This window comes from Pseudonaja textilis, chromosome 16, assembly GCF_049901715.1.
Source record: "Pseudonaja textilis isolate UNSWEBS1 chromosome 16, rPseTex1.2, whole genome shotgun sequence".
Classification (NCBI taxonomy): domain Eukaryota; kingdom Metazoa; phylum Chordata; class Lepidosauria; order Squamata; family Elapidae; genus Pseudonaja; species Pseudonaja textilis.
Window position 1 is genome coordinate 2,380,055 of NC_142005.1, and position 24,528 is coordinate 2,404,582.

At 45.0% G+C, this 24,528-nt stretch overlaps 1 protein-coding gene across 2 annotated transcripts in view; it reads right to left on the reverse strand.

Annotated features, from left to right (window-relative positions):
• Positions 1-289: 289 nt before the first annotated feature.
• The window catches only part of LOC113447504 (SLAM family member 5-like), a 49,032-nt gene continuing 24,793 nt past the window's right edge, over positions 290-24,528 (reverse strand). For both annotated transcript variants that reach the window (XM_087914129.1, XM_087914130.1), the window contains 6 exons: positions 19,235-19,336; positions 13,784-13,819; positions 9,948-10,000; positions 7,188-7,286; positions 3,515-3,616; positions 290-2,273 (listed from right to left, as the gene is read on the reverse strand). In XM_087914129.1, the coding sequence (XP_087770255.1) occupies positions 2,196-2,273; positions 3,515-3,616; positions 7,188-7,286; positions 9,948-10,000; positions 13,784-13,819; positions 19,235-19,336 (470 nt within the window). In that variant the 3' untranslated portion in view covers positions 290-2,195. The remainder of the gene's footprint in view (positions 2,274-3,514; positions 3,617-7,187; positions 7,287-9,947; positions 10,001-13,783; positions 13,820-19,234; positions 19,337-24,528) is intronic.

Below are 24,528 nucleotides of genomic sequence, written 5' to 3' on the forward strand. Positions count from 1 at the left end.
CTCAGAAGTAAGGCTGCAAGGTGATGGCCTCTTCCTTAAGGGATAAAAGCCAGCTGAGAAACCGGAGTTCTTTGCAGGAAGCAAAGAAGTTTTTGCGCTCAGGCCTTGTGGACATGAGAATACCTGAATTGGTGTTTGGAGATTCTTTGATTTATTCTTTAGGAAATTTATCTGTTGTTCTTGGCAGCCTTGCAAAACCTTGGCAAGGCTCTTTCTTGTCAGAGCTAATTAGTTGGAAGCAGCTTTTTATCTGTGAAGGAACAAGGTTCGTAAATGAAACAGTAAACGGTTATGCTGTTACCTTTGTCTTGTGTTTACTCGCTTGGAACCACAACCATTTCCTACAACCATTCTTCATACGTTTTAGCCTACAACCTCCGAATAATCTTTGCCACTCTTCTCTGCCCTCTTTCCAGGGTTTCAACATCTCTTTTTTATCAGGGTAACCAGAATTGGACACCAATTCCACATGTTTCCTGACCAGTGCGGTATAAAGTGATACTGGCACTTCTCATTAATGCAGCCACAATTGCATTGGCTGGTTTGGCAGCTGCAGCACACAGCTAGCTCATATTTAAGTCGACAGGACATTTATTTCTCTACTTGATATTAAAAATCTCCAACATTTCATACCATATATATATATAAATATTAGGCTGCCCATTTATCTTTTTTTTTAAAAGCACTTTTTTTTACACAAAATATCTACCAAGACAAGCTTCTATAAATCTTCCAGACATTATTTCACAAAATTACACATTTTACAGGTGTAGGTCCTTGATTTACGACTGTGATGGAGCCTGCCCATCTTCGTTGTAATTTGTGACAATTCTAAAATAGCCCACCCATGTGACTGACGTGCTCTTGTGACTGACGTGCTCTTGTGACCTTTTTGTGACCCTAACCCTGACCCTAACCCTAACCTCATGATCATAACAGAGCTTAACCTAGCCGGTCATAAGTCAAGGCTGGTCATAAGTCGAGGATTATCTGTACACAGGTTTTCCCACTTAATGCCTTTTTAAAAAAATAACACTGTTGAAACAATACTGTAACATTCAAAGAACTTCGGAGCGGAACAGATGAGGTTTCATTTGTCTATCATTTAAAATTAAGAAACAAAGAGGAAAGAAATTATTCTCTCGCACACACCCCTCCTCAAGGGGTCTAGGACCATGATGGAGAACCTATGGCATATGTGCCACAGGTGGCACGCAGACCCATTTGTGTCAGCACACGAGCCGCAGGCAAACTTACCTCACTGCGCATGCATGTGCCTCTCAGCTGATTTTCGGCCCATTTGAGGCCTTTTTTGGCCTCCCAGAGGCTTGAAGAAAGCTTCTGTAGCCTTTGCAGGCTGAAAAATAGGCCCATTTCATCACTTCCTGTATTTCCGGAAATACCGGAAGTGACAAACGGGCCTATTTTTCGGCCTGCAAAGGCTACAGAGGCTTTCCTCAAGCCTCTGGGAAGCTGAAAATCAGCTGGGAGGCGCAGTGCAGGTAAGGGGCCGGCGGGAATTGTGCGCGCATATGCGGGAGGCATGGGGGATGTGCACATTGACTTCTGGTTGCTGCACAAAAGCACGCATGCAAGCGTACACACAATTTTTGGCATAGGAGCCCAAAAAGGTTAGCCACCACGGGTCTAGGACAACTCACCACGGCCAAGTCACCGTGGGACAATTCAACCCTGTATTGATCATTTCATTCCGTTACTTTTATCATTGGTGACCACGTTTTCGTTGAAATTCTTGTAACTCTTCTTTTTTTCTGTACTGACTCTTCTGTTTTGTTGTTTTTAATGACCCCTTTTTCTGGACGGACTGTTTTATTATTATTAGGCGTACCTCCGTCAAAATTAATTTGACTTTGTATCTGTTGAATTGTCCTGTGGCGAGTCGTCCTGCAGCAAGTCGGCTGTGGTGAGTTGTCCCATCCCACTCCCCAAGAAGTCCAGGAGTGAAAGTTGGTGGCGATCCTAGAATGACCATGACTCGTCTTCTCCACTTCTCTCTCTCTCTCTCTCTCTCTCTCTCTCTCTCTCTCTCTCTCTCTCGTGCGTGGAGGTCTTCTGCAGGTGTTCCAGGCTGCCATTGGGAGAAGGAGCTCAGGCATTTCCTAGCTCTGGTGGTGGGGAGCGCATCTCTTGCTGGCTTTGCAGACGGTGTGTGTGTGCGTGTGTTAAACAAAGGCTCACGGGCCAGAGGATTTGATAGAAGGGGGACTTTGCACCGTTTCATAGATGGTCCTGCAGCTATTTGGGTCTTCACTCTGCCAAGGAGAAGACAAAGAAGAGGCTCTAAGAGAGCTGAGACCTACTTGGAAAAAGAGGGATTATGGGGTGGCGGGAAGGCTAAGCGGTTTGGTTTTTCTCCCGCAATGAAGGTGAGAATGGACAGGAATACAGAATAACAGAGTTGAAAGGAACCTTGGAGGTCATTTAGTCCAGGGGTTGCCAACTGGTGGGCTGGGGATCATTGGTGGCCTGCGTGAAAATTTTGGTGGTCCGCAGAGAAATCTCACCCCCAAAGCAATTAATCCAGGCTGTGCGGGAACACAAGGCTGCGCCACCCACAGGGCCCGCGGGAACACAAGGCTTCAGTCGCTTGCATTGCAAACAACATGAGGTAGTGAGGGGAGTGGGGGGAAGGGTGGAGGGCGGGGGAACTTGCCCCATGCACCCCACGCGCCTGGCCTGCCCACCGGGCTGCTTCTTTCCGCTTCTTTCTTCTGCTGCTTTTGCCTGAACACAAGGAAAGCAGCCAAAGTCTTTCTTTCTCTCCCCCAAACTCCTCCAGAAATGAGACTTTGGACCCTGCAAGGCCTCCTGCTCCAAGAGGCTGCGCCGGTGCGACAAGTCTCACAAAGACTCATTTCTGGTGGAGTTTGGGGGAGAGAAAGGAAGAATTCTGCTGCTTCTGCTGTTTTCTTTGCATGAAGCCAAAAGTCTCTCTCCGTCTCTCTCTCTCTCTCCCTGAGAACGGAGCTGCAGATGGTATCCTGTGATCCCAAATAAAGAATGATCAACGGGATGGGAATTTTTCTGCAGACTTTTTTGGGGGATTTTCCCAGGGTCTCTGTTGCTTTCTGCAGAGACCCTGGGAAAACGTCAGCAAGCCACCATCAGTCAAAATTCATATTAGTGTCCGTGGGATTTAAAATTATGAGTTTGGTAGTTCCTGAGGCCCAAAAGGCTGATGACCTCTATTCTAGTCTAACTCCTGCTCAGGGCAGGAGACCCTATATCAGAGGCACCAAATGGGCCATTTCATTTGTTATTAACTGGCCAAGTATCTCAACTGTTATGCATATTTGTTTTGCATAAACATTTTTATGTAGCTTTTCAAAAATGGTTTTAAAATGTTTTTACAGTTTTAACTGTATATTATACTACTAGCTGTAGTAGGATGTGTGAATGTAGTACAGCTGATGGTTTTCAATTCACAACCTCAGGAACTAGATTCATTTAGGGGAAATGTAGACTGGGATACTGAGGTGTCAAAGCCACGTGCCTCCTGAGCCTTGGTGACCTCCGAATAAATGGTTTTCTCTGCCTGGTTTCGGTGGCTGCGCTGTCCCTTCTGTATCTTCTCATCATCTGTTTGCAAAGGATTCTGCAAAAGACAAGTTGCGGTTAGCTCAACGTTTCTCAACCATATCAACTTTAAGATGTGTACTCCTAGACTTCCCTAGTCAGGCATGTGTCAACTCGTAAAGTATTCCTGGCTTGCTCTCGAGTTGCCATAAGGAGGAGGAGGGGAGGTCTGACGGAGCAGTTCATTGCTATGATCAGAAGCACATTCCACACGTACCTTTCTCCAGATTGTGTCTCAAGTTACCAAGCCCAGCTGGAGAGGCGTGTTTTCCACAGCCCGGGAAAATGCTTCGTTGACAATGTGATTTATGACACACCTTGGGAGGAGGTGAGGAAACAGGATCATAGGTGAACAGTAAATGACGTAGGGCAGAGCTGACTGCACTTGGGAAAAGTGCCGACGTGTTGCTCCTAATAAATAATTGGATTTCTTTTGAAACTTGGCTCGAGGCTCATGAATTAATTAGGGCATTCGTCGGATGGTGGCTGGGGAATTCTGGGAGTTGAAGTCCACATATATCTTATAGTTTCCCAGTATGAAAAACAATGTATTAGACTAAGTCTGGAGAAATTAAATCTTTGCCCTCCCCATAAATATCTTTAGAAAAGGCCACTACAGGTAGCCCTCAAGTTATGACCATAATGGAGCCTGCCCATTACAGTTCTAAGTCATGACTGTCGTTCAGCAAGATCTTCGAGATTGATTTTGGGAAGAAGGGCGGGCTGATTTGTCGCCTGGTTTCCCTGTACCACATGGCGCCATCTTCCCCCCGTTCAATCACATTGATTCTTTGCACCTGTTTCCAAAATGGCACCCACTTCGGAATAGGGCCGCGGGGCCTCCGTGTAGGAAGGCAGTGTGGCACAGAGGCTACTCCCTGAAGGAGAATCTATGGAGAAGGTAAGTGTGACAGGAGGTGGAGAGGAGGAGTGGCTGGGACACAACAGGGAGGGATGAGGGCTTGATAAGCAGGGAGGCAACTGCAGAAGAACAGATTAACAGAGTTGGAAGGGACCTGTGAGGTCATCCAGCCCAATCCCCTGCCCAAGCAGGCGACCCTACACCGTTTCTGACAGATGGCAGTCTCTTCTTGAAAGCTTCCAGGGATGAAGCTCCCACAACTTCTGAAGGCAAGTTCTGTTCCATTGGTTGGTTGTTCTCCCTGTCAGAAAGTTCCTCCTTATTTCTAGATTGAACCTCTCCTTGGTCAGTTTCCATCCATGATTCCTTGTCTGGCCTTCAGGTGCCTTGGAAAATAGCTTGACCTCCTCTCCTCTCTGGGGCAGCCCCTCAAATATTGGAAGGCTGCTCTCCTGTCTCCCCTGGTCCTTCTCTTCCCTAGACTAGCCAGGCCCAGTTCCTGTACAGTTGGTTGTAAGGGGCTACATTTTGGTCATGTGATGCTGCAGTATTTGAAACTTTGGGTAAGGGTCTTAAGTCTCTTTGCTCAGTGCCGTCACAATTTCAAACCACTGTTGAATGAACGATCACAAATCGAGGACAACTATTTTTATGAATTTCCAGACACCCTAAACTATTTAAGTATTCTAGTTTCCCAGAGTGGCTTTGCAGAACAGGTGGCCAATGTATTGTTCCTTCTGAAGAAGAAATATATGATCATATTTATGACTTTTTGAAAAATACAAAATTTGCATTGTATATTTTTAGCGCATTCGCAGGAAATTGAACTCTGCTTTAGAACTTGCACAATCCTTTTTGAAACCAGGAGCAATTAGGGGAAGCCCAAAGGGCCATAAAAAAATCCAAAGGTCTAAGACTGCCACCTGTCAGAAATGCTGTAGGGCCTCCTGCTTGGGCAGGGTGTGGATGGTTGGACTGGATCAGAGGTCACCAACGGGTGGCCTGGGGACCACTGGTGGTCCGTGAGAAAATGTTGGTGGTCCGCAGAGAAATGTCCCCCCCAAAGCAATTAATCCAGGCTGTGCAGGAACACAAGGCTGCACCGCCCACATGGCCCACGGGAACACAAGGATTGCGTCACTTGCATTGTGAACAACACGAGGTAGTGAGGGGAGAGGGGAAGGGCGGAGGGGGGTAACTTGCCCCACTCGCCCCACGCGCCTGGCCTGGCCACTGGGCTGCTCCTTTCCACTTCTTTCTTCTGCTGCTTTTGGCTGCAGGCAAGGAAAGCAGCAAAAGTCTTTCTTTCTCTCCCCCAAACTCCGCCAGAACTGAGTCTTTGGGACCCTGCAAGGCCTCTCCTGCTCCAAGAGGCTGCGCAAGCAAAGACTCATTTCTGGCGGAGTTTGGGGGAGAGAAAGAAAGATTTCTGCGGCTTCTGCTGCTTTCCTTGCATGAAGCCAAAAGTCTCTCTCTCTCCCTCAGAATGGAGCTGGAGACAATATCCTGCGATCCCAAATAAAGAACGATCGATCGGTAAGAAAACGGGGCGGGGAATTTTCCTCCACTCTTTGGGGGGATTTTCCCAGGGTCTCTGCAGACACCAACATCAGCAAGCCACCGTCAGTTAAAAATCATATTAGTGGTCTGTGGGATTTAAAATTATGAGTTTGGTGGTCCCTGAGATCCAAAAAGTTGGCGAACCCTGAACTGGATTCCATTCCATTCCATTCCATCCTATTTTCTATTCTATTCTATTCTATTCTATTCTATTCTATTCTATTCTATTCTATTCTATTCTATTCTATTCTATTCTATCTGCATTCCCCAACAGAAAGTCCAGGCAAGAATCCTGCACGAGGTTAACTGAAACATTACTCCTTAACAGCTTGTTATGATAAAGGCAAGGCCGTGAGCTCCCAGTTTCAAATTAAGTCAGTTCAAACAGAGAAATAGACAAACCTCAGTTCGGGCAAGGCGGTCTTTGTCTCACAAAACACACAAAGAGAAATGCAAACAGTTGTGTGCAACAACAAAACCACTGCCCTTTCCTCCTATTTATTCCCCAGCCAGGGAGGGGCCAGTCAGCACCTACAAGCCTTGTCTGGCTTCCGGAGATGACTCATTGTCCTCTGTTGTTCACCTCTCTTATCTGCTCTGAGCATATGCATATCTGGAACAGGCCCCAGCTGTTCCTCCTCCTCGCTTCTTTCTGACTCCAAAGGCAGCTGCCTCTCTGGCTGGCAAATGCTGGCTGGCCCTGACTCTATCTCTGTGTCTCATGCTGACCATCCGTCAGAGCCTTCCCTGAGCTCCAGAACTGACCCAAGTTTTTTTCCCAACCTCCTTCTTCTCTGAGTCTGCCACCCACTCTGCTGGTGGCTGGCGGGCCACAACACCCGGCCCACCAGGCTGGGAAGTCGAGGCGGGTTATGGGTCCCATCAATTCGGGATGTACGTCTGGTAGGAGTATCGCAAAATGGCCTTCTTGGTTTTGGCGCCTTGTCTAGGGCGCATCATTCTCCTATAGCTATAGTTGTCCCCTGTCCCATTGCTTTTCAGAAAGGCCCTAACAATATGGTGCTATCGGTGGTCTCCTGGGAACCCTGAAGGGAGAAGGAGCTTTTCCGTTGTGATTTTTAATGTCGTGAGACACCTAGAGTCATCGATGTGTGAATTGGGCAGCCATAGAAATTGAATAAATAAATAATCAAGAAATATTTCCCACCGGTTTGGGATGCTGCACAGAAGCATAAACCGTGTAGGGCATCTCCTGGATGTTCTTTGCGGCTCTTCTAGCTGGCTGATTTGTCTTCCTCCTGGTTTCCTAGGAGTTTTAAAAAAGAGAGAGAGAAGTTAAATATTTATTGTCACCTGCCAGGCTTTCAGCAATTCTGAACTGAAAGGGAGTAGATGCTATGGGGAGAGATGGTCTCCTGCTTCTTCCGACTCTGGTTACAGCAATGTGTGTGTGTGTGTGTGTGTGTGTGTGTGTTTGTGTGTGTGTGATTCACCCCAAGGTACCTGCATAGACAGGTAAACTATTTTATTTTAGTTCTTTATCTTTAGCTTACATGTGACTTTTTACCTTTTCGTTTGTTTGACTTTTACTTTTCATTCATTTTTTATTTCACCTTATATTGCCTCACTTTTCCTTTCCCTTTCACTTTTTGCATTGCTCTTTACTTTACTTTCTTTTTCACTTTATTTTACCTGACCTTACTTTACTTTCGTCACTTTCAGTTTTACTCTACTTTTTACTCTACCCTTTACCTTGATTTTTTACTTTCACTTTCACTTTCACTTTCTCCTCTTTACTATACTCACCTTATCTCAGTTTACTTTATTTTCCTCACTTTCATTTTTTACTCTAGTTTTTACCTTTACTTTATCTTACCTTGGTTTTTACTTTCACTTTCTACTCTTTGGTACACTCATCTTATCGGTTTATTTTTTTTTACTTTACCTTACTTTTATTTTTTACTTTCACTTTCATTTTATACTCTTTTTACTCTACTCTTTACCTGACCTTTAATTTTTATTTTCACTTTCACTTTTTACTTTACTTTTTATTATACTCCTTACTTTACCTTATTTTCCTTTTTTATCTTGCCTTTATTTTTTACTTTCACTTTCACTTTCTATTCTTTACTATACTCACCTTACCTAATTTTATTGTTACTTTTTTGTTTGCTACTTTCACTTTCACTTTCCACTCTACTTATTATTTTATTTTTTACTTGGCTTTATTCTATTCTTTCCTTTATTTTTTTCAAAATCACACAGCCTCTCTAACCCTCCGTGTGGCTACAGCGGGGATCTTCAAACCTGACAGCTTGAAGACTGGTGGACTTCCACTCCCAGAATTCCTCCTCCTCCAGTCATGTTAGCTCAGGAATTCTGGGAGTTGAAGTCCTCATATCTTAAACTTGCCAAATTTGAAGACCCTTGGGCTACAGAGTCAGCCCCACAGTCCTCTTTATGGCAAAGGGCCACCAATGATTTAGGCAGTGATGATATAGTTCAGTGTTGGACCAACAAGAGCTTTACTTCAAGGTTCATTGATGGTGAGTGTCCCTCTGGAAAATTTAAAATGAAGAAGCTATGAGTAATTTTAGTGAGATTTATTTTTAATTGTATATTTGCCGTAAGATCAAAAGCTAACATGTTTTTTCCTCTTAAAGAAGCCAAGGTGTCATTTCCTACCATATTATCTGAAAGTTATCAGTCAGTTTTTTCTTTCCTTTTAAGAAAAATTTAACCGTAGGATATGCGGCACAAAATTGGACACGGCTCAGACTTAAAAAAGAAAAAAAACCATATAACTTTAGAACCACAGTGCCTCAAGGAACACCCACAACACACTGCAACACACAGCAAGTGGGTGCCCGTCTCCCAAATATGAATCTCCACCCGCTTTCTGGCCTCCAGCTCTTAAGGAGCCTTGTGCAAAATCCTCCTTTGAGAAGACCTACATCCAACCCTGTTTTACTCCGTTGAGAAGAGTATTCTTTCTTTCCCACACAGGGGATGTCTTTCTGGAAGTGTGGATTTCAATTTCCAGGCACACAATCCTGCACACAAACCTATGATTGAGAATCCTGGGAGTTGACACCACTTGCCTTAAGGAAGACTCGGCTTTGAAAACCGGACGGCCATTTCAGATTTCATCCCATAAGGGGCCTTCCTTCCCTTTGTGGAAGATATGAGATTGAGTTGGTGACACTCAAGAACAAGGGTCTTCAAAACTTGGCAAGTTTAAAAGTTGTAGACTTCAACTCCCAGAATTCCTGAGCTAACATGACTGGAGGAGGAGGAATTCTGGGAGTTGAAGTCCACAAGTCTTAAAGCTGTCAAGTTTGAAGACCCTGATCTCTCTCTCTCTCTCTTTCTTTCTCTCTCCTATCTATCATCTACCTATCTAACTATCATCTCTTTCTCTGTACCTACCTACCTACCTACCTATCATCTATCTATCAATCTATGTATGTATCTATCATCTATCATAAGGGTCTTCAAACTTGGCAAGTTTAAAACTTGTGGACTTCAACTCCCAGAATTCCTGAGCTAACATGACTGGAGGAGGAATTCTGGGAGTGGAAGTCCACAGGTCTTAAAGCTGTCCAGTTTAAAGACCCCTGCACAAGAAGAATCTGAGCTCCTCCATAGTAGCTGAATGAGGTGTGTGGAGGAGGAGGAGGAGGCAAGTTCAAGGGGGTGACTTGGACTTCAGTGGACCAGTCCAGAGTTCTTCAAACTTGACAACTTTAAAACTTGTGGACTTCAACTCCCACAATTCCTCAGCCATCTGGGGAATTCTGGGAGTTGAAGTCCACAAGTCTTAAAGTTGCCAAGGTTGGAGAACCCTGATCACCTTGGTCCATTCCAGGAGCTTTGGAAGACCTTTGTGAGGAGGGGGTTGGACTAGAAGACCCCCCAAGGTCTCTTCCAAGCCCTATGATTCTGTTTCACGTTCTTAGGAACTTACCTTGGGCTGGTTTCCTATTAAGGTGGAATCAATCCTAGGTGAGTTTTCGATGTCTGCAAAGAAAAATTGTGATGGTTATCCAGATGGACCCTGGTGGAACTCAAGGGCTGGTTGTGACTGTTTGGGATGATAACTGCCAAACCTTTTTAGGGCAAGATAAAGAAATAAAATTAAGCAGTGAAAATATAATTCCCTTTCCTTTCCTCTGGCTTGGCTTTTTATTTCTTTGTTCCTAAAGGGTGTCTCCCTTTCCCAAGCGATGCTGAAAAGAGCCAACAGTAATTATTGTGTTGATAGTCACTGAAGCAGACAATTAATTTAATTAAAGGGCTCATTGCTGAACATCAACAGAAGTGGAGGAAGGTGCATTTAATAAAGCCTTAATGATTGTGTGCAAACTTCATTAAGTGGGCCACAAGTCAGTCAGTTAGTCAGGCAAGTTGAATCAAATAATATTTTATTTCAAAATTAGCACAAACAAAAGAAGCTTCCCTCCCCAAGAGAAGACATGTACAACCAAAGTAAAAAAAAAATACTACATTTAGTAACAGAGAACAAACCCCAGTTTGTACAAAACAACACAGGCAAACGAAACAACCCACACAGTTATGAATCCTGTCTGATCCTTTGGTTCCGGAATAAAATGAAACATTTCCCTGTACATGTTGTGAGCATTCCAAAGCCTGAAACAAAAAAGCCAAAGAGGTCTCAGCATTATTTTAAACCCATTGGTGTTTCTTGTTTAGGAACAAGAGGAATGAAATTAACACATGTTAAACATGTTCCAGCTATAAATGTAGGCGTTGCTTTCTATTCAGGCAGAAATGCTTTGCACCCCCCAAAAAATGCACCATTTTTTTTTCCTCCTATCTTTTTGACAATAAATGTATTTTCTTAGGAGTCCGACCATTTTCTCCTCCGTTCTGTCGGGCCTCTGTCTCTCCAAGTTAATTTCCATGTCTTTTCTGAAGACAAGACATTTTCCTTCTCCTTCACCCAGCCAGGTTGTGCTTGTGGGTTGTTGTGCTTCCCAAGAGGATGTTGTGGGTGCCTATCTGCCCTCTGAATTCTTGTTTTCCAAAGCACAACTTGTAAAAGCAAAATAGGTACAAACTTTCTAAGAAAAGCATCCGAGGACGGTGTCAGTTTTCGTCAGAAGAGAACGAAGAAAGGACCTTCTTCAGGTTCTCAGATCATGGACCACAAGCCAGAATCAGAGTCAGAATAGAGCTGGAAGGGACCCTGGAGGTCTTCTAGTCCAACCCCTTGCTCAAGCAGGAGACCCTATACCATTTTCAGACCAGTGACTGAAAAAAAATCTCCATTGATGAAGCACCCACAACATCAACCCACAAAATGAAGTTACAACAAGCCAGATTCAGAATATTTGTCTTGGCTACTTAATCAAACCAGATGACATTGGATTATACAGCACGCAGTGTCATATAAGCTAACCAGACAACACACTAAGACACACACATACACAAACCCACCCCAATGTTTTAATATCGTCGACTCTCCCCTATTTCACAGGCTTTTGCTTTGTCAGTTTTTAATTTTGCTGTAATTCATCTCCTTACACAGTAAGAAGTTCATCTACTCTCCCTTTTGTTTAGAAAAAGAGAGACGGAAAGAGGAAGGAAGGCGAAAGAGAAAAGAAGGAAAGAAAAAATAGAGAAAAGGAAGGAGGGGAAAGAAGGAAGGACTACATGTTTAGTTCAGGAGTGTCAAACTCGCAGCTTGTCAGCTGGATGCATCACATGTTGGCCCCATGTCCACCCCCGGTTTAGCAAAGGGGGAAAAAAAAGTCACGATACACAATGTGACAACTACACGGCACCGCAAGTTTGACACTCCTGGTTTAGTGGGAAAACAGCAGAACAAAAGCAACGATTAGATTGGCTAGTTGTGGTTGTTATTTACTCTGGGGCAATCAGATGCTTGTGCCCTGTTCCCAGTCCTGGGGAAAGCAGAGATGGAGGAAGAAGGAGGGGTACGAAGAAAATCTCTCTTGTCCCACTCAGGAACCTGTAGCCAAATAATTGGGAGAGAAAAAAAAAAGAAAGAAAACCCAATAGCCTGTGATTAAAACTTGGTCATTAGTGAGAATTATCCATGGCTCAGCAGTAAAAGGGCTCTGCCTATTTGCAGGGGCCTCGTTAATCGGAAGGGAGAATGGTTTAAAAGAGCTGCAACCCAACCCTCATGCATGAATGATCAGGTCCACCTCTGCTGAGTGCAAAAGCTAACTACTTCATTGTGTTCTGCCTGTCGTATAGGAATCTCCCCGCTCTGGCAGCTTTCCCTTGGGATCAATTAGATGAGGCTCCAAGGAATTCAGGAATGGCTGATTCTGGTCTTTTTTCTGGTTGCACCATGACTCTAGACTAGCTCTGTGCTTGATTCCTCCTCCCTTCCCAACACCAACCCTATCCCAGCTGCAGTTTTCAGGAGATGAACAGCGGAGCGGCTGCTGGCTTGACAGCTTCTTACTGCAGCCGGGGCAAAATTAGAGCCAGTTGAACTTTACCAAAATGAATATTGGGATTTATTTTCATGATCAGTCATTAACTTTGCTTTGCTGGTGTTGCGTTTTCAATTTTTATTAGGGTCCCCCCTGCCCTAAGCAGCCCCATGATAAGATGGGCAGCAAATTTATTTAAGAAATAAATAAATAAGTGATATCAGAAGGTTAAAAGTCCACGCTGGTGTTGCCTCTCCTCTGCCCGCTTCCCGCTTGTCCTTCTAAATTTTGGAATTGTTCCATTTTTTAAAAAAAAAAAATGTGAGGGGCAACTGCCTCAAGCATCTCAAAACATTTATGCTAACAATGATTCTGGTTTGGCAGCCTTCTCAGAGGAGAAATTGCAGAGTGGACGGGCTGTCCTCCACTCTCGTGACCTGGTGGTTCGTTGCAAGAGTGTTATATAGGATAACTGAGTCGGAAGAGACCTGGGGGGCCTTTTAATCCAACCTCCTGTTCAGCAGGAAACCCTACGTCATTCCCACCAGGCTCCAGGTTGACTCCGCCTTCTGTCCTTCCGAGGTGGGTAAAACGAGGACCCCAAATTGTCGTGGGGAAGAGGCTGACTCTAAACCACTTAGAGAGGGCTGGAAAGCACTGAGGTCTATTGCTATTCGAGACAAGCGATCTTCCAATCTCTTTTTAAAGAGATTGGAGCAGCCCCAACTTCCGGTGGCAAGTTGTTCCACTGGTTAATTGTTCTCACTGTCTGGACGTTTCTAGGTGGCTGCTCTCCTAGTTTAGTTTCCAACTATTGCTTCTGGTCCTGCCTTCAGGTGCTTTGGTCAATAGGTTGACCCCTTCTTTCCGATGAGAACCCCTCAAGTACTGGAAGATTGCTACCGTGCCACCCCTAGTCCTTCTCCTCTCCAGACACACCCAATTCTGACAACCATTCTTCTTCGGTTTCAGCCTCTAGTCCCCTAATCATCTTCGTTGCTCTTCTCTGCTCTCCCTCTGGGATCTCACTTGACCAGTCTTCAATTGATCAACGCTGCCAACCCCACCCGACCCCCGAGCATCCTGACTGTGCACCAGTCTCCAAAACCCGGGAGCCCCTGACAATTAGCAGTGTGTGTATCGTGCCAACAATTGATCTTCTGAACATCTATCCCTGGAGGTGTTCAAATCAATTCTCTTGTCCTTTGCTATGGTGGTTCCATATATATATATTTTGGGGGGGGGCAGGGGCGTGTTTTTGCTTTTTGTCATCTTTCTCTGTGGGTGGGTGTGCCTGTGCAGCACATCTTCCTGTCTTATGTGGCAGGGGTTTGCAGTCTCTTGGGGGTGGGGGTGGGGGGGAGCTTGTTACCTGAGCGCGTTGTGAAATGTTGATTCCTCTTGGCAGCTGTGGAAAGAACAGAAGCCGAGTGAAACGCAGGAAGTGGGTGGGTTGTGAGCCGCAACTGCTGCCTTGGTGCAAAGTTGCGGTTGTATGCAAATACGTTGTGGCTAATCTTAGCAAAACTGACAAGGAAGTGTGGGTGGGCGGGGAAGGGGCAGGGTCTAAGGTCGATTCTCCAGCAAAGAGGAGAGGAGTAAAAAGAAAAAAAAATCAAGATGGTGGACACAGCCACGGGGCTCCAAATCCTGCCCTTTGGGTTGTGTGTTGGCTAGGAACTCACCTGCCGAGGAAGGAGGTGGCTTGGAGGCCTGAACGACGCAAGGAAGAGCCCAGATTAAAATGGTTGGGCCCTCCTATCCCTGGAACATCCATGGAGAAATACCATATTTCTCGGTGTATAAGACACCCCCCGCCTCAAAGTGGATGGAAATTCTATGCATCTTATACAGCGAATGTTGCCAAAGCCCCTCCCACCCACCGCCCCCCACCCTTTGGCCTCTGCCTCCCAGCAGTTTACCTCCTTGCAGCAAACAGCAGACAGCCTGGTCAACTTCAGCACAGCCTGATTTAGCATGAGTAGCTGATTGTCGGTTGGATCGGCCTCCCGGTATACCAACAATCAGCTGTTCCAGTCTGCAGGCACAACCATTGCCTATCGCCATCTCTGCATGCCCCATTTTCAGCCTCCATGCGCCCCACGGGATGCGTGGAGGCCAAAAATGGGGTATGTGGAGACCGAAAATGGCATGTGTGGAGGCAGTGATAGGCTGTGGCGATCCCTGCAGCCTGGAACAGCTGATAGTCAGTATTCTGGGAGACCGATCCAACCGACAATCAGCTGCTTGTGCTAAAATCAGGCTGTGCTGAAACTGACCAGGCTGTTTCCTGCAAGGAGGCAAATTTATTTTATTTATTTATTTATTTTTGAAGCATGTTTTAGATAACAGATATAATTAGGAACATGATTATGAGTATATGAAATGGGTATGAATAAAAGGGGACATTAGGACAGGGACGGTAGGCACTTTGGTGCGCCTATGCCTGCCTCTTACAGACCCCCTTAGAAAAGGGGTGAGGTCAACAGTAGACAGTCTAAGGTTAAAGTTTTGGGGGTTTAGGGAAGAGACCACAGAGTCAGGTAGTACATTCTAGGCATTGACCACTCCGTTGCTGAAGTCGTATTTCCTGCAATCAAGTTTGGAGCGGTTTACTTTGAGTTTGTATCTATTCTGCGCTCGTGTATTGTTGTGGTTGAAGCTGAAGTATTTATTCATTGACAGGTAGGACATCATAGCAGATAATTTTATGTACTACGTTTAGGTCAGTCCGAAGGCAGCGTAGTTCTAGGTTGTCTAAGCCCAAAATGACACGTCTGGTGGCATCAAGTATTCTGTTGTGAGCAGAAGAATGGACGACTCTTCTCGTGAAATATCTCTGGACTCTCTCGAATGTATTAATTCTGATATATGTATATGTATATGTATATGTCATGGCCTTGTTGGAATCTGATTCCAAGGGGGTGATCGAACAGCTGACAGGGAGTGGGAGTGTGGCTCCGGTGACTGTGGAGGAAACGGGGGAAGGGCAAAGTCTGGCTGGGCATTCAGAGGAAGACCCAGGCCCACCCCCACTTCATCCTAGGGCATGCAGGGAGGAACGGAGAAGGGACCAACGTGGCTTACGGGAGAGGAAAGGGCCCTGATTCCCTTCATTAGCTGCAGCTGGGAAAACAGGATTTAAACAAGGCGTTTGCGCACAGCACCTGGCTGGAAGCAAAGCATGCATTATCTTTGTTTGTCAAGTCCTATCTGGGTTCTGGCGTCCTCCCAACTGTATGTGTTTCGTTATCTTCTGCAATTCCTTCTCCTGCCCTGTTTCATTAATTGTTGTGGTGTGGTTTGCGTTGGTTTTTATTTATTATTTATATGTACTTTTGGTTTGGACTAAATTTCTTCCCTTTAAAAACTGATCTTGGGAGAGTTTTTTTTCTCCAGCCGACAATAACTGGACATTTGAGGTCAAGTTGGAGGAATTAAAGAGACTTTACCTACTTTTTTTATTTTGTTGCTTTTGTGCCATGCCCCGGGTCATCACAGTAAATATATATGCAAATGTATATGACGAGGTCCCACTTGCCATCTTCAGACTGGTGCTTTGGGTTTCATGCTTGTGTGAGCAAAGTGTGATCGGAGCTGCCGTCTCCCTATATATACTGGTGGGGAGGTTGGCTGTGTTGTCATTTCTTGATTGGTTGATGGAGTTGATGTTTGCAGATTGGCTGGCTTTTTCATAAGAACATGTGTGGCTGAGGTATTGGCTGTGTGTCTATCAGCCTCCTGTGTTGTAATGACCTGGGTAATAGGCTGTGTGATGACCTTCTGAGTTCTATTGTTGTGATATCCTGGGTCTTGTCCAGAAACGGCTGTGAAAGTCTGACTCACAGTCGAACACTATACAGAAGCCTGATGATGGCAGATGAGATTCTGCCAAAATGTTGCTACAACTTTAAAAGCACAACTATAATGACGTGGGAAAATATCTGAACAAAGACCTAGAAAACTTTGAATTACACCATCTTCGGTCTGATCTAAGTATGGTATATAAAATCATACATTGCAATGTCCTACCTGTCAATGAATACTTCAGCTTCAATCATGACAATACAAGAGCATATAATAGATACAAACTCAAGGTAACCATACCAGACTTGATTGCAGGAAATACAACTTCAGCAACAGAGTGGTCAATGTTTGGAATACCCTACCTGACTCTGTGTTTTTTTTCTCCAAACCCCAAAAACTTTAACCTTAGACTGTCTACTATTGACCTCACCCCCTTTCCTAAGAGGTCTGTAGGGGGCGTGCATAAGTGCACCAAGGTGCCTACCGTCCCTGTCCTATTGTTTCTTTTATTTTTCTGATATGTACACATTTCATGTATTCATAACTATGTATATACTTATACCTATTATCTTGTAAGCAATTGACAAATCAAATCAAATCAAATCAAATCAAATAAATAAATAAATAAAGCTGATATATATATATATATGTATGGATCTTTGGTTGTTCAGGTTTTCTCCCGCGTAAGATTCGAAGTATCTAGGCAACGTTTCGATGAAGTCTCATTCATCATCTTCAGGCTTCTGTCTTCAGCTCTGTGCTTCTCAGAGTGATGTGAGATTGCAGCTGCTTCTTCCTTTTAACTGCTAGTGGGGGTGTGACTTGATTGGGTGGGGGCTTGGCTGTGTTCTGATTGGGTGGGGTGTGTTCTCATTGGTAGGGGGTTTGGCTGTGTTCTGATTGGTTGGGGGGTTGGTCGTGTTCTGATTGGCTGGAGGCGTGTTCTGTTACCACCACCCAGCACAGATCAATTCCGTGACACCACCACCCAGCACAGATCAATTCCATGACACCACCACCCAGCACAGATCAATTCCGTAGCCAAGACACTCATCTCCAGAACAAAATGCTTAGCCGATGAACAACACCAAAAAACCGAACTACACACTCTCACCAACGTACTTACAGCCAATGGATTCCAAAGAAAGAAGATTACCCACCTAATCCAAAAAGAAACCCCAACCAAAATCCAAGACAGAGAACAAGAAAACGGCAAAGCCCTCCTCCCATATATAAAAGGCACCACAGACAAAATCAGCAAGATCCTCCAAAAACACAACATTAAAACAGCATTCTGCACAAACAGAAAAATATCCACCATCGTAAGAAACCCCAAAGACAAAATCGAATTAGAAAACCAAGGAGTATACGAAATCCCTGCACTGCCTGCCCTACTACATACATTGGACAAACTAACAGAAGAATAAGTGCACGCATTGAAGAACATAAGAACTCAATCAAAAAAGAAGAAACGACCTCTTCCTGGTCCAACACCTCAAAGCCACAGGACATGAGATTGACTTTATAAATACCAGAACTATCGCCAAAACTGAACACTTCAACAGCAGAATAATCAGAGAAGCCATAGAGATAGAAAAACGTCCACACAGCATGAACAAACGAGATGACACCTCCCGCCTTCCAGCCATTTGGAAACCCGCCCTCATGAACAGACGAGTACCTAACATGAAGAATGACACCGGACCCACACCCATGAGAGCCACACAAGATGCCACCACCACACTTCCATGTAGAAAACAGACTCACACCCACTCAGAAGATGAGACACGACCACGGACCAGAAGCCGCACTGCAGCTGCATCACTACCCACTTCAAACCCCTCCGAGCCATACATGAAGCAAACCGACACCCACTATGAAGATGCAGAAGGACCATGAACTCGAAGCCAAACAGCAAGATCACAGCTCACCAACTCAAATCCCCCAGCAACTAAGACTAACCTGAGCACAACCAAGCCCCCACCTGAACAGAACACGCCTCCAGCCAATCAGAACACGACCAACCCCCAACCAATCAGAACACAGCCAAACCCCTACCAATGAGAACACACCCCCACCCAATCAGAACACAGCCAAGCCCCCACCCAATCAAGTCACACCCCACTAGCAGTTAAAAGGAAGAAGCAGCTGCAATCTCACATCACTCTGAGAAGCACAGAGCTGAAGACAGAAGCCTGAAGATGATGAATGAGACTTCATCGAAACGTTGCCTAGATACTTCGAATCTTACGCGGGAGAAAACCCGAACAACCAAAGATCCACATACAAATACCATGAGAACCTCAGAAATATATATATATATATATATATATATATATATATATATATATATATATATATATATATATGGATCTTTGGTTATTCGGGTTTTCTCCCACGCAAGATTCAAAGTATCTAGGCAACGTTTCGATGAAGTCTCATTCATCATCTTCAGGCTTGTGTCTTGGCTCTGTGCTTCTCAGAGTGATGTGAGCTTGCAGCTGCTTCTTCCTTTAACTGCAAGCTCACATCACTCTGAGAAGCACAGAGCTGAAGACACAAACCTGAACTTGATGCATGAGACTTCATCGAAACGTTGCCTAGATACTTCCTATACATATATATATATATATATATATATATATATTTGTTTTCTGAGGTTCTATATTTTTATGTGGATCTTTGGTTGTTCGGGTTTTCTCCTGCGTAAGATTCAAAGTGAGAAGCACAGAGCCGGAGACAGAAGCCTGAAGATGATGAATGAGACTTCATCGAAACGTTGCCTAGATACTTCGAATCTTACGCGGGAGAAAACCCGAACAACCAAAGATCCACATATATATATATCTCCAAAAGCTAGGTGTGTCTTACAGTTTGGGGCGTCTTATAGTCCGAAAAATATGGTAGATGGTGCCTTGGGATGGGGTGAGGGCCTGCCAACCTGGTGATGGGGAAGCTGGTCAGTGGAGGGGGCGCTTTCTAACAGGCTCTGCAGCTGAGAAACGCCACCCTGTACCTTTCTTCATCAGCACACAAATGACGATAGCAACGACAAGCAGCAGTATGATAACAGCTACAATCACTGCCACGATCCATGCATTGCTTGGAAGTTGTTTGTCTGCAAGAAAAAAGAACAGAGGTTGCGTCAACCCTGGTCAAACAGGAGGAATCCTGCAGAGGTCTGTTCCCTAGGCCAGTAGTCCTTGATTAGTGACTGTTTGCAGTTCTGACAGTGGTGAAAAAATAACCAGCCGTCTCATTGGTGACCTCCGCAGGTCTGTAAAGTGAAGAAAAACTGGAGTCCTATCATCAGGGGTTTTGTTTAGAAACTGCTTTGTTTAACGGCCAGGTTGCCGGTTCCACCTGTGGTTGCTAAATGGGGACTCTCTGCATGGGATAATTTTCCTCTATCCACCATTCCCAGCAAATGGCGGAGCTGAGCTGGCAACAACAAAAAGTCACCAGAATAAGGCAGCCTCAAATCTCCCTTCCTTCCCTGTCAGGATTATGCTGACCTCTCGTAGAACATAGAACGATACAGTTGGAGTCAGGGGTGGGATTCAGCCGGTTCTGACCAGTTCTGCAGAACCGGGAGCGGAAATTTGGAGTCATTTGGAGAACCGGCCAATCCCACCTCTGATTGGCCCTTCCAATCCCATCTATTCTCTGCCTCCTGAGTCCAAGCTGGGGCTCCTTTGGTTGCCCTGCACAGGAGAAGGGAGCTGGAAAGCAGGTTAGTGGGGTTGAGGGAGGAAGGGGGATTTGGCAGCAACCTTCCCCTGCCACGCCCACCAAGCCTCGCCATGCCATGCCCACCATCCATCCCCACAGAACTAGTAGTAAAAAAAAATGTGAATACCACCCCTGGTTGGAAGGAACCGTGGAGGTTTTCTAGTCCAACCTGGTACCCAGGCAGGAGACCTTGTGCTTCTACATCTGGAGCATGAGGTGAAGAAACGTAACTTTGACTAACTCCGCTATGCAGTTGGAGCAGGAATATTATCCCAATCGCCGAAAATCCCTTTTTAAGCATCTTTTCCAGTTACAAGTGCCCAGAAAGTCTATGGCTTCCTATTGGACAGATGTTGAGAAAACCCCGAGCCATCGAGAGATTCAGGTCAACAGTTGAATAACTTTCAAGATTTTTATTTATAGCTTCAAGGTAATATAATTTCCCTGTTCCTTGTGCTCCGCCATGGCACAAGAGCTCGGCAGACATTGCAGTTATTTATTTATTTATTTATTTCAGATGTTGTTAATCTGCCTTTATTATTATAAATAAGTCAAGATGGTGAATGTATATTTAATATTCCATACTTCTCCTCTGACTTTCTCCTAATGATTGGCCCAAAGTCACCCTACTAGCTTTCATGCCAAGTTGGGACTCGAACTCACCATCTTTTGGTGATTGGCCCACTTAGCCAGCTGACAAGCTTAAGGCGGGACTAGAACTCTCAGTCTTCCAGTGATTGGCCCAAAGTCACCTGGCTAGTTTTTATGAACTTAGACCTTAGGATCTCCTAGTTTCTAACCTGGTGCCTTCAACCAACCTCCTGCTTAGGCGTGGGGGTTGGACTAAATGACCTACAAGGTCCCTTCCAACTCTGATTATCTGTATCTACCACTAGACCAGACTGCCTAAATGGAAGTAAGTGGAAGACATGAATTGCAGGAGAGGGATGTGTAACTTGCACAAAAGAAGATTTGAGAGCTGAATGCCTGCCCTAAGCCAAGGACTAGATTTCATGATGTAAATCATTAACTATAATAGTTTCATATGATTTAAACCATTTACTTGGTTACCTAGAGTGGCCCCAATAATAGCTAACCATAATTTACAAAGTTCATCACTACATATATCTCATGGATAAGCATATCTGATCAGGAAGTCAAAATAAAAAATAAATTATTTCTCAGCGTAAAATGTCTCAACACAATCATTTCTCAACATTGCAACAAACCTCATCCTGCCTTTAAAAATTGTCAAATCATCTCTGTATACCATATATAGGAATACATTTGCAGATGGGCCACCAGCAACAGTTAAAATTCACATCCTGCAATTCATTTCGAGTTTTTCCCCCCAAATAATACATAATTAAGAGCCCAAAGCAGCAACAGGCCTGCAATTTTAACCACTTTTTTTTTTACATTTGTTAACTGGCCCCATGAAAGCAATAATTGTGATTATAGATAAATTATAGATAAAAGCAAATGATTGTATATAAAGATGTATCAATGTAGATATTTGTACGAGATTGATGTGTGGAATAATTTGTATAATAATGATGACACAATACTGTTAAAGTCAAGATTAAAGTGTGTTAAAGTTGAAAAAGAACAATAAAAATCATCAAAAAAAAGAAAAGAAAAGAAAAAGAAAGCAATAATTATGTTTGGGGATTATGCACTTTGGCTGAGGAATTCTGGGAGTTGAAGTCCACAAGTCTTAAAGTTGACAACGTTAAGAAACTCTGTTTTAGGAAGTTGCCTCAGTACCCTGGACAGGTGTTTATGGCTGTTTTTACTACCGGTTTGGTCGAACCGTTCCGAACCGGTAGCATACCACCACTGGTTTGGAGTGATTTACACAATTTACAACATTTTTTTTTCCTGAAAATTGCCCTTTACTTCTGGTTTTCAGCAAAAATGCCTATAACGAACAACGACTTCTGCAAAAACAGTTGTAAAATTGGGTCTGCTGTTGTGATAATCTGCTTTATAACTGTCATGACCCACAACCATAATTCAGCTTTTGGGGCTGTGTGCGCTGTGACCCCTGGGTTTTGTTATCCAAACTTCGAGGATTCATGAATTGTGGGGACACACAGCCTAAAATTCATTCTTGCATTAATCAGGATAAGTCAAGTTATAAATACAGTATTTCTTTCTTTTTTTTAAATTAGTTTGTTAAATTTATGTCTTGCTTTTCCTTCCAGGCATTCCCTGCCCTGGGGGGGTTGGAGGAATTTTCATGGGTACACAGGTGGCTACATGTCCTATGAGAGCCAGAATCTAGCAGAGAGAACAGATAAAGCAGCGAAAATTAAAGAAATACAGGTAGTCCTTGAGTTAGGACTGTAATGGAGCCTGACAATTACATCCGTAACCCGAGGATTTGCAGCAGTGAATTGCGTAGCTTGACCGCAGTCCCTCCTGGCTTTTGCCCATGCGTCCCCTAATCAAATGGGTAGGTCATTAACTGCCCATGAGGTATCTCAAAGTTAGGGATGACCATGCAGGGGGCCTGCAAATGAGAGAGTTCTGCAAATGCACCGAAACAGGCGAAGGAACGGCCGGCTTGCAAGGTTAAGGCCTAATGGCTGTGGAGACCCAGCGAGGCAAATATTGTAGCACCTCTGCTGTTATTTGTACCGTGTTTCCCCCCCAAAAATAAGCCCCCGTCTTATTTTCTTTGGGGCTTGAAAATAAGCACTAGGGTTTATTTTGAGGGGGATGTCTTTTTAAAAAAAAATTAACAGGAGGCCGCGAGCATGGGGGCCGATGGGAGGGGGAGTGATGCTGCCGCCAGCCCACCCTCCATCTCACCGCCTACTTGCATTCAGTGCAATGGGCTCTTGGGGCGCCCCAGCCTCTGCCCACTCTGCCTGCTGGCCTTCTTCTCGTGGGACACTGGAGTTTGGGTCATGCTCAGGCTGTTGGTAAAATGAGGCAGGAGGCTGTTCAGCGTATCAGGATGGCATCTCCCTGCTCCCCATGCCTCTGCCTGGCTGCTGGGCCTTGCAGGGGCTCTCCACCCTCCTGGCCATGTTGCTCGTGGGGCAACTCGGCCCAGATCTATGACCTCTAGAGAGCCTAGCCTGTTGACACCTTCGGGCTGTGCCCCTACCCTGCCCTGTGCGAGTTCTGTGTTGGCCCTGCAATGGGTCGGAGGATGGAGGGGGAGAACACTGCTTCCTCTTCTGTGCCTCCAAACCCCAACTTCCTTGGCCAACAAGCACCCAACCTGCGCTCCTCTCGCTGGAGCAAGACATAAAATGTTGCCCGCGGAGGCCTGCAGAGGCAACGCTCTGACGCAGCTCCAGAGCAAACCTCCACCTTCCCTGCACAGGACTGCAGGGCTGGAGGCCTCCACAACCTCTGCAGACCAAACCCACCTCCTGGCAATGCTAGCTCGGTGGGGGGCACAAGGCGGGAGGGGGAAGCAGGCAATCCCGATGTGATGCATGGCCTTTGTCAGAGTATATTCATGAACTGGAATAGAGTTTAGTAACAAGGTCAGCCAATGAGAGCAGACTTGAGAGCTGAAACTTAAAGAGAGAATCTAGGCCTGGTTTATCTCTGTTCTGGCTTAGCTCTAAAAGTGAAAAAGACACTAACTTGCTGGCTTGTCTGCTGAAGTTGAGTTGCTGTTCTGCTCTGAACTTGTAACATGTCTGCTTCTGTTTGAGTTTGCTTCCTGTTGGGGAAATCTACAGCTGGTATTGTAAAATGTACTTCATGTGTTTATAAAGAAGTTAAACAAAGCCTCAGCCATCTGTCTTTACTTTTCTGGCGCTGAATTTATGCTGCAATACTCTGAACAGCCTTCTGCCTCATTGTACCGTAGCAGCAGTCTGAGGAAGACCTGAACTCCAGGCCTTGGAGAGTGCCAACTGTGATCTCCACCTGCTCCGTAGCCATAAGGTGGGGCTGTGGAAGAGAAGGGACCCTTGGCTGCGAGGTTACTTGGTGCCGTGGGCAGAGCCAGGCCTGGTGAAAGTGGACCTCCAGGCACATGGAGAGACAGAATGAGAGGCAGCTCCTGGCCCTTCCTTGACTCAGCCAATCTGTGGGTCTGTGGTTAAGGGACCGAGCCTCCATGAGGTGACCAGGGAAGGGAAGGAGCTGCCATGCTAAGCACTGACTCAGGGTTCCCTGCCCATATTTGTGAGGGGACACATGGTTGGGCTGCCTCTTTTGCTGTCCACCTCCACCCCCTTAACTAGGGCTTATTTTGGGGGCAGGGCTAATATTAGGTGCACACTTAAAAATCACGCTAAGCCTTATTTTGGGGGGAATCAGGGTAAGTGTGAATGATGGCCGTGGTGCTGCAACATTTACAATTTCAAGACTGCTATAAGTACTTGGGGGTGTGTGTCTTGATTGCAACTTTGAACAGTTGCTAATTGAACTGTTGTAACTTGGGAATTACCTGTAAACTCAAACCAGACATAGTTAGCTTAAATAGTGTATCTTTATAACAACATCCTTGTTACTGTTCTTTGGGGTTCTTTTTATTTATTTACTTATTTTATTTGTTTGTCAAGCATGAATGAGAAAGCAAGTATAAGTATGAACATAACATAT